This window comes from Podarcis raffonei, chromosome 1, assembly GCF_027172205.1.
Source record: "Podarcis raffonei isolate rPodRaf1 chromosome 1, rPodRaf1.pri, whole genome shotgun sequence".
Taxonomy (NCBI): Eukaryota; Metazoa; Chordata; class Lepidosauria; order Squamata; family Lacertidae; genus Podarcis; species Podarcis raffonei.
Window position 1 is genome coordinate 130057822 of NC_070602.1, and position 9713 is coordinate 130067534.

At 47.2% G+C, this 9713-nt stretch overlaps 1 protein-coding gene across 4 annotated transcripts in view; it reads left to right on the forward strand.

The window, feature by feature from the left end:
• RAPH1 (Ras association (RalGDS/AF-6) and pleckstrin homology domains 1) overlaps positions 1-7102 on the forward strand; it is a 79493-nt gene extending 72391 nt beyond the window's left edge. For 3 of the 4 annotated variants that reach the window (XM_053366003.1, XM_053366013.1, XM_053366020.1), the window contains 5 exons: positions 67-177; positions 1023-1121; positions 1992-2112; positions 2751-2896; positions 4110-7102. In XM_053366003.1, coding sequence (XP_053221978.1) covers positions 67-177; positions 1023-1121; positions 1992-2112; positions 2751-2896; positions 4110-6095 — 2463 coding nt within the window. In that variant the 3' untranslated portion in view covers positions 6096-7102. Of the gene's footprint in view, positions 1-66; positions 178-1022; positions 1122-1991; positions 2113-2750; positions 2897-3150; positions 3228-4109 lie in introns of all 4 variants that reach the window. The other variant, XM_053366029.1, reaches the window with a different exon arrangement.
• Positions 7103-9713: the final 2611 nt, after the last annotated feature.

Below are 9713 nucleotides of genomic sequence, written 5' to 3' on the forward strand. Positions count from 1 at the left end.
GTAAGAGTTACGGTAAAGTGATTTGAGGGTTTCTACGTCCATGACCGTATGTGTTTCTTTTTATAGGTCTCTAGGGATCTTGTATGCTTTCTTCAGCTGGACCATGTAAATGTTTACTACGGCCAAGACTATCGGAATAAGTATAAAGCCCCTACAGACTATTGTTTAGTACTTAAAGTAAGTGTTGAGTAGTAGCTGTCAATATGAGAAATGAAAAGGGGAAGGGGAAAAGGCCACAGACTACCGTATTTTTCGCTCTATAGGGCGCACCTGTCCATAGGGCGCACCTAGTTTTCAGAGGGGGAAATCAAGGGGGGAAATATAATCCCCCCCCCACAGCTCTGGGAGCAGCGGACAGGCTGCACGCCTGTGCGCTTCTCCCAGATCTTCTCCCTGCTTTTGCGGGAGGTTCCGCCAGCCTCAAAAACACTGCTTTCCCCCACCACCAGCCTCAAAGAGCAGACTCTCCTGGCTTCAGCGAAAGCAACGCGAAGCCTCCAGAGCGCAGGCTTCAGAAGCTTCACTTTGCTATCGCTGAAGCCAAGGAGCCTGCATTTGCTCCATAGGACGCGCACACATTTCCCCATAATTTTTGAAGGGGAAAAAGTGCGTCCTATAGAGCGAAAAATACGGTAGTTGCTGGAAAGCTTCTTGTACCTTGTGTGCTGCGTGTTGCCCATTTCTGCATGAAACGCCCAAAATAAAAGGCATATTTTGTATCAGCCAGTATTGATTTGACCCACTCTCCATCAGTTTGAATATACAGATCCTGTTTTCATTTGCCTATGAGAGAACGCGGCAAGTTCCTAATCATATTTTGCAGCAGTTTCTGTCAACAGCTTCAGTGAAGAAATAGGAACCCTGGCATTCAAAGGATGCATTCCTCACTTTTTGCTATCACAACTGCAAAATCTTTGAACGTGACTGTTCTGCTTCCCTAGGAGTAGTCTTAATGCTGTAAGGTTAAGGTTGTTATTTTTAAATTCAGTTCACCCTGACTGCGCCAAATGTTTCTCTTCCAGCATCCTCAGATTCAGAAGAAATCTCAATATATTAAATATTTGTGTTGTGATGATATCAGAACCCTACATCAGTGGGTAAATGGCATCCGTATCGCTAAGGTATATTCCAGTTCTCTGCTCCTCTCCCAATAGCTGTCTCCCAATACCATAAGAGTTGGAAAGTATAAACACAGAATGGCGTTGCTAATGTCCAAACATAGACACTGTTTTTAAGGGCAGGGATTCTAAAAATCGGATTTAAATATATTCTTTTAAAAATTGTTACTAGCATATAACAAAGTATATGATTATATAAAAATGGATTGTTGTAACAATTTAAAGTTATCTGTTTTTATTTACTCTGCTGGTCATCAGAATATGCATTTCCAGGCTGGTATAACACATTAAACCAAAAGTATGTCCAAATTAATAGGTGATGCCCAACTTTAGTCTCCCTTAGATTTGAAATCTGGGTCTACTCTTGAGTATGACCTAGTTGGGTATCACTCAGTCTGCATTCTGTGACCATTTATTTTCACGCTGAAGCGTTTCCGGCCTCTTTAACATTTTTATTCCTCCTTTGACAAGTAACCCTCTTCCTAGGATTCCATGTCATATGGAACTTCGTGCTTGGGATGGCATCTGTGCCTTCTTGATTTTTCCCTATACCCTCATATGCAAAGCTCTGTAGTTGTCTGGAGAATTGTAACTCGGTGTGTTAGAAGAGTTATTGGCTGGAACTACCAATTTCACCCCATGGCACTTTCTAGATAGTTGTTATTCCATCAGGCGAGCAGCTGTTTCTAGCTTTCAGTGCAGATTGGTAATAAGAAACCAAGACTCCAGCAGGCACCAAACAAAATTTCAGCTAATCTTACAGTGTAGGTTTTGTCAGGAGCAAGCCCACTAGTCTGAAATGAAAGGGATGGGGTTGATAAGCTTGGGATTTGAATCATGCAGTGTTCACATTCCCTGTTCTGTTTTGTTCAGTATGGGAAACAATTGTACGTAAACTATCAAGAAGCCCTGAAAAGGACAGAATCGGCATATGACTGGACATCCCTCTCCAGTTCTAGTATCAAGTCTGGATCCAGTTCATCTAGTTTGCCAGGTAAGCCTCAGTACCATTCTGTTTCTATAAAATGTTTTAAGAAGTTTTGATTCACTGTAAAAACACCCCTTGGGTGACATGAAAATGAGACCTACCATTTAATTCAGAAACATACACCTTTTAAAATGTGAAGAACGTGAACTAAAGGATAATTACATTCAGATAGTGTTTGTGGGACTTGTTGCCAGAGCATCAAGATGAAATAGGCTTCTGTTCAGTCCTGTGTCCTGTTTTCAGTTGTTAAATGAACAGAGAAAGCGTTCGTTTCCATTTAGTATCTTCCAGCTCACACATGGAGCATAGCTGTCAAGTGTCCCTTCTTTGGCGGGACAGTCTCTTATCCCAGCGCCATGTCCCACTGCTGTCCCTTATTGATGCAGCTTCATTTGGCTGCTGGCTGGGCTTTCTGCCTTTGGCTCAGAGGGGCTCAGAAGTTGAACATACCTGTGCCCGGAAAATCCCTTATTTTGGCTGCTGATCCCTTATTTTCGAGGCTGCTGGTCCCTTATTTTCAAATCTGTAAGTTGACAGCTATGACATGGAGTCAATTATACATGTGAGAGTGATTCACTCAAATAAACTTGTTTTTATGGGTTTTGCATTGATGCCCAATGTGTGTTCTGCATTTCTTTCCACAGAATCTCAATCCAATCATTCTAATCAATCAGATAGTGGAGTTTCAGATACCCAGACAGGACATGTCCGTTCTCAAAGTATCGTTAGCTCCATCTTCTCAGAGGCCTGGAAGCGTGGTACCCAACTGGAAGAGTCTGGCAAAATTAGCGTAAGTATCACACAACAGACAATACTATATTACCGTGATAGGATATGAATTTCGCCATTGCGTAACATTGGCCTTGCTTGTAAGCCATGATTTCTACGTAAGGAAGCAGCCAAGAATTCTCCATTAAATTTGGAGAAACAGCCAAGCCTCATACATTCTGGGAATATTCCATTATGGTAACAGTTGCTTCATGTCGCAGCTTGCTCCCCTATGTTTTATGCTATGTTTTGTTTTGTTTTCCTGTTGCCTCGCAGTCTCATGTGGCAAATGCAAAACCCGGAACAGCTCAGAGCTCCACTGCAGTGATGACTTAAGCAGGGGTAGAGTTAAGGTCAGGGGCCTTGTTTGAACTATTAACCTGGGTGAATGATGCAACCAAAATCATGCAGACTAACTTTTTTCAAGAGATATCTAATATTTAAGCACACTGATTAGTCCACAAGTGCCTGAGACTTTAGTGCCCTAATTTGACAATGTCATGCACCCCCCACCCCAATTTATTAATAATCTGTCATGGTTCTGGTTTAGCATATATTGCTGGAAAATTCTTCCCAGAATGAAGAATCTTAAAAGAGTTCTATAGCTTGCTGAATTTCAGATAAGTACTCTTTGCAATGGTATGCATAGCTCTAAATTGCAGGAAACCATTGTTTCACAATGCTTCCCTCAAATAATCACATAATACGGAGAAACGGTCATAAAATATAGGATTGTTCATTTGGTGGTCCATTAGCTATTAACAGATGTCACAAATTAAATCACCTTAATAACTTGACCAGAACTCTTGGTGCCTTCTGTTTGACCTCTTCCTTCTCCCCCAGTGCAATAATCCCTGCATGCCTTGACTCCCCTTCCTATTCTGTGATATAGTTAGTCGTGATGGTTTTCACTCTGTGTATTGATTATCAGTGCTTGGTCACTTGCATTCCCCTCCTGTCAAATTTGGCCGTATATATTTCTACCTTAGGCAGTTGTGAGGGATTCTGCTCTAAAAGCAATGGGAGATCTTGTCTTCCCTAATGCAATTGCGAACTTTGTGCGGGTCCCCCTGCATATAGTACCAACCCAACCTTCTCTCTTAGTTATACGACGCTTTATTCGACTTTTTGTAATTCATAGTAGTTAAGTTTATAGCAGGCACTTTCACAATCATTTCTCTTTTCATATATGTTTGAATTTTATTTTTATTTTTTTGTATTCCCTTCCCTTTTAGGCTAGAATGGACTCAATAAGCCGACCCTTTACTTCAGTCCCACCAGCTTTGTCTCCGCAGGCCAAAGCGACCCCCCTATATTCAGCTTCACAGCCATCGCCTCCCCTTCCACCCCCTCCCCCTCCTCCGCCACCCCCTCCTCCACCGCCACCCCCTCCGCCCCCGCCCCTCCCCAGCCAGTCCATGTCATCCGGAGGCGGCTCAGCCACCGTCTTTGTGAAGTACAGCACGATAACAAGGCTGCAGAACGCCTCTCAGCATGGGGGGCTTCTCTTCAAGCCCCCCCATATGATGCAGCAACCCCCACCAATTCTGCCACCCGCAAAACCCCAGAACCCAGTGCCCCCTAATGGCGTGGTCCCTCCGCCGCCGCCCCCGCCGCCTCCCCCCACGCCCGGCTCAGCTATGGCGCAGCTCATGAAGCCCGTGCCCTCCATCCCGTCAGTGCCGCAGTTCACGCCGCCACCCCCTCCTCCCCCTCCTCTCAAAATCCACCAGATTCATCAGAATATTCCTCCGGCGCCAGCCGCGGCCCCTGCCACGCCGCCGCCTCCCCCGCCTATGCCTGCGCCGCCGCCTCCCCAAGCCCCTCCTAAGCCTGCCATGACTCTGCCTACACAGAGCAGCTCAAAAGCCGCCTCGCCTGTCGCGGCGCAACCCACGCCCCCTGCCCCTGCCCTGGTTCCTTCAGCGATGAAGAAGCAGCCCAGTTTCGCAACTCCGCAGGTTCCCCTGTCTCCTGTCCCACTAGGCCCTCTCCCCCCGCCCACTTTGCCCAAGCAGCAGAGCTACTCCGGCAAACTTCCGCCCTCGCCGCAGTCCCCTGTGCCATCGGTGGTGAAGCAAATCGCCAGCCACTTCCCTCCGCCTCCCATGCCGGCTTCAGAGCCTCAGCCTTTAAAGCCCACCCCTCTGAATGTGCCGCCGCAGTCTCCTCCGGCAGTCAAAGCCAAGCCGAAATGGCAGCCCACCGCCGTCCCATCTCCCGACTTCCCTCCTCCGCCACCTGAAAGTAGCCTAGCCTTTCCTCCGCCGCCCTCCCCTGCTCCGGCGGTGGTGTCTCCCACGCCGGACAAGTCAGGGGGTTCCCCGGTCAAGAAGTCTACTAAGACGTCCAGCCCGGGAGGAAAGAAGCCGCCACCGACTCCCCAGCGAAACTCCAGCATAAAATCCAACAGCTCAGCGGAGTACCACGAATCAAAGAGGCCGTCGGTGGATAGCCTGGTCAGCAAATTTGCACCTCCGCCAGAGCCTTTGGGGTCTCCTGTGAAGGAGACTCCGCTCCCCCCTGCAGCTCCCCCCAAGCCAGGAAAGCTCAATCTGCCTATCGTACTTCAGCAAGCGGGAATTTCCGCAAAGGCACCTGCCGCAGGAGCGCCCGGGAAGGGTACCGTGGAAGAGTTTCCTTCCCCTCCGTCGGATTCAGACTTCCCCCCTCCGCCGCCTGAAATCGACCTCCCTCTGCCGCCCATTGAGATTCCCGCCGTGTTTTCGGGCAACACCTCTCCCAAAGTGGCCGTCGTCAACCCTCAGCCCCAGCCCCCGTGGTCCAAACAGTCAGGGAAGAAAGCTCCTCCCCCCACCCGCCCCAAGCGCAACGACAGCACCCGGCTCACGCAGGCGGAAATGGCCGAAGCGCAGGCCGCCGCGGCTCCGCAAGCAGCCGTGGCTCCGCAAGTGCCCACCTCGCCCAAGTCTGGCCTTAGCGTTCAGCCCGGGTTCCTGGCCGACCTGAACAGGACTCTGCAGCGCAAGTCCATCACGCGGCACGGCTCCCTCTCCTCGGCCCGGATATCCAGGGCGGAGCCGACGGCCACCATGGATGACATGGCTTTGCCCCCGCCCCCGCCGGAACTTCTCACGGAGAAGCAGAAGAGCAGCAACTTTGGAGGCAGCCACATATCGGGCTATGCAACGTTACGGAGAGGTCCACCGCCGGCGCCCCCCAAGAGGGATCAAAACACCAAACTCTCTCGAGACTGGTGATAGTAAGTGGCCGCCAGTGAACTCTACAAATGACATGTCTGATACACTTGTGAAGCTCCTTGTCTTAATAGCTCTGTGTGTGTGTGTGTGTGTGTGTGTGCGCGTGCCCGCACGCACGCACACACACACAACACACACGCGAACAGAAGCTATGGGCGCCTGTTTCGGTTCACAATCAGTCCAAAAGATTTCTCTGTTTGCAGTTGGTTTATTGGGGCAAGGGGCGGGCTAACTCTTTTGAGATCCTTCTTACGGATTGGACCAAAATCTTTGAAACACTTCTTTTTTCCTGCAATTCAGGAAAACATCTGTTGTCTGTCACGTGAGACATGTTGGTGCATGTATTATAAATGTAGGTATATAATATATTGTGAAGTATTTTGTTGCAATGATAGAGGCTAACCAGAATGTTTTTGTACATCTGTATTTATTTGTTTCAGTCAACCGATATGTATATTACCGGAAATTGGGTGGCACATCTTAAAAGAAAAGCCCTTTTAAAAATTGAAGATAATAGGAGGCACTTTAATCAGAAAAAAACCTATTTTTCCCAGTCGGTGACGGGTATAGGGTACTGACAGATTCTATCGGCGTTCGTACATTGTCAGTTGATTGAAAACTCCAAAACAATCTACCAAAACATTCTGGTTGTAATACTACTGAGATTAAATCCATACATAGGAAAGGGGATGTGTTGTATTGTGGGCCTGGAGTTAAATATATTTGGACTTCAAAATACAGACATTCCCTTCTGGAACTGTTAAGGGGAAAGGAAAGGATTTATTTAATCAAAACGCTTAAGAAGACACTGCCCTTTATTACACCTTTGTGCACTTAGGTGTAAGCCCCATGGAACACGGCGGAGACATATTTGTGACTAAATAGGTGTAGGATCCGGCTCCAATCCTGTTCACACTTACCAGGGAGCAACTTGCAATGAACCAAGTGGGATTTTCTCTGAAGGGATCGTGCTTTTAATTAGAATAAATACACACTCTTCTAATCCATGTTACTCATTTTTATTTAGAGATCCATTTGGCATTTAGCAGAAATGGTGCATCTGCAAGCTCAGTTCAGAATCATTCTGGGTGTGCCAGTTGTCACGTGTGACCACCAATTCAGCTCAGTTCGCGAGCTCCTTGCTCTGGTGCTACTCGGCAGGTTGCCAAGATACCATCTTGCGTACCACCTGCATCTCTTAAGATTAACGCTCAACGCGAGCCGTCTCCCGACGTTCAAAACATGTATCTGTGGAGAGAAGTTGGCCACCCCTCAGATGTCGGATGGCACGAGGTTCTGGGTTACGGGCAGGGCTGCTGCACGCCTGTTCAGCAAAGCGCCCTTGCAAACCCGCTTCAACCTTCCCGCTTGAAGTGTGGAGAAAATGGGGTTTGCTCACCCAATTGGGCACCCTTCCCCCCCCCATATACCGTATTTTTTTGCTCTATAAGACGCACCTAGTTTTTGGAGGAGGAAAACAAGAAAAAGAATATTCTGAATCTCAGAAGCCAGAACAGCAGTGAAAGCAGCAATCCCTCTTGCTGTCCTGGCCTCTGGGATAGCTGCGCAGCCTGCATTCGCTCCATAAGATGCACACACATTTCCCCTTACTTTTTAGGAGGGAAAAAGTGAGTCTTATAGAGCAAAAAAATACGGTAATTCTGAATGGCTGAAGAGGGGCACGTGCAAATATGACCCCCGTTTCCGCAACAGCTGGGCGGGCAAGCATTGCTTAAGTGGGTGAAATGCTTCTTCACACACAGGTGACCCCAGGGGACGGCAGAATGGCTTGTTAATGGACAAAGCAAAAGGGTGATCATGGCGCAATTCCCTTTTGCCCGATTTGGTGATGGCACGAGAACGAAGTCTTGGCTCCCGTCATCTGCGATGCTCTAGTCGAAAAACCTATTCGTCCTAGGAACCTGCGCTACCCTAAGTTCAAGTAGTGCATTTTGGAATTTAATCAGAACTTTTACCAGGCGAGGAAGTTCTGAAGCAGCCCATGCGTTACGTTTACACCAGTCTCAATTATGGCTTAACATGAAGGACCAGTGTGCTGGAGAGACCGTGCTTCGCTCTTCCTTTTGCTAGCACGCCAGCGAGGAACCAAACCAGGCGCTGGTTTGCTGTTGTGTGCAAGCCAGCTTTTACGGTTAGGAGAGAAGCGAAAAATATGACGGTAGGCTCCTCCTTGGCTAAGCAGCTAGATTTTTGTTGGGGGAGAAACTCCCATTGCTTTGCGCGCAACAGCAAGCAGCCCATGGCTTGTTTCGTTGGTAGCATGCTGAACAAATGTGAGTTAGTGCTGTGCACTGTTGAGCCAGGGTATCAGCAGCGCATTGCTCGTTCCGCTTAAACCATTCAGGTGATGCGCAGGCCCAGGCAGCAAGTATTGCATCTGCTGTGCGATGCAATGCAGATTGTAAAACTTTCTTATTATTGGCTATTACTGAATTGATACGAGTGCAGTGTGTGTGTGTAAGGGGAAGGACAGCGATAATTTGCTCTGAACTTGTGTTTAAAGGGCTTGCCACCTTTTAAACCTTAAAGATGAGCCCATCGTAAGCTTGTCTTAGGTATCAGAAGTTAGTTGCTTCTGGGGCTGAGGGGATGGTGTTTGCCTTTGTTTTTGGATTTAAAAGACTGTCATCTGCCTGAGCTCTGTTTGTAGAAAGGTATCCAAATTAGGTTAATTTGGAAGGCTTAACATTTCGCCCTAGAAGAAGCTGGAGAAAGTTAAAGAGTCATTTTTGCTTTTGGCCTAGAAGGATCTTGAATGCAGAAAGGAATGGTGCTATGTCATCTGATGCTGAATCTGCTTGTTTTCCCTTCCCCAAATGTGTCCTGGACACAGTTTTCCTCTTTTAGAATAGTTTACTTGAGCAATAATATACCATTGTGTGCATTTTTAAAGCACTGCTGTCGGATGGCACTTTTTTTTGTAACTTTCAAAGTGTTCAGAGTTTCATTTCTTCTATTTTTGTGCTTATAAAGTGTCCTTAACCATTTACATTGCAGCATTTTAGCTTGTCTTACAACAAATGGTGGTTATTTTTTTACTTACAATGCATTTGGTGCTCAACTTTATTCTTTCCGTTGCTGCTCGGACCACTTGCTGGCCTAAAGGGGGAAAAAACCCCACCTCATTTGGGAGGTGTGAGGAATATGCCAGATTTGTTCCATGTCTAGTAGCAACCTCATAGCCAGTTACATAAGCTTGCTAAGAAGAGAGTGTGGGATTGCTTTGGGCAGCCAAGTCAGTTAATTCAATCACTTCCCTGCCCCCTTTTGTTAATTTAGAACCAATGCCTTTGGAGTACTGTTATGTCTCTCCCCAGCTTTAACGAAACGTCTTAAATGCAAACACGGACCAAGATCCACATTGACATTTTCAGAATGTCATGAATTTTTGTGCCCTGGTAAATTAAAGAATGTGCCCCCCACAAGTAAGCAACAGCAGGGGTAAGAAGGTACCATTTTAGCTACCCATTGGTGCCTTCTGAGAAACGGTAATGTAGAACATATTTTCCAGATGTGTTTATGGGCATCCGTCTTGTCTCTGGAGACGATGTAGGAGTGCACTTTTGGGGGTGAACTGTTGCAAGGTTACAGCACCTG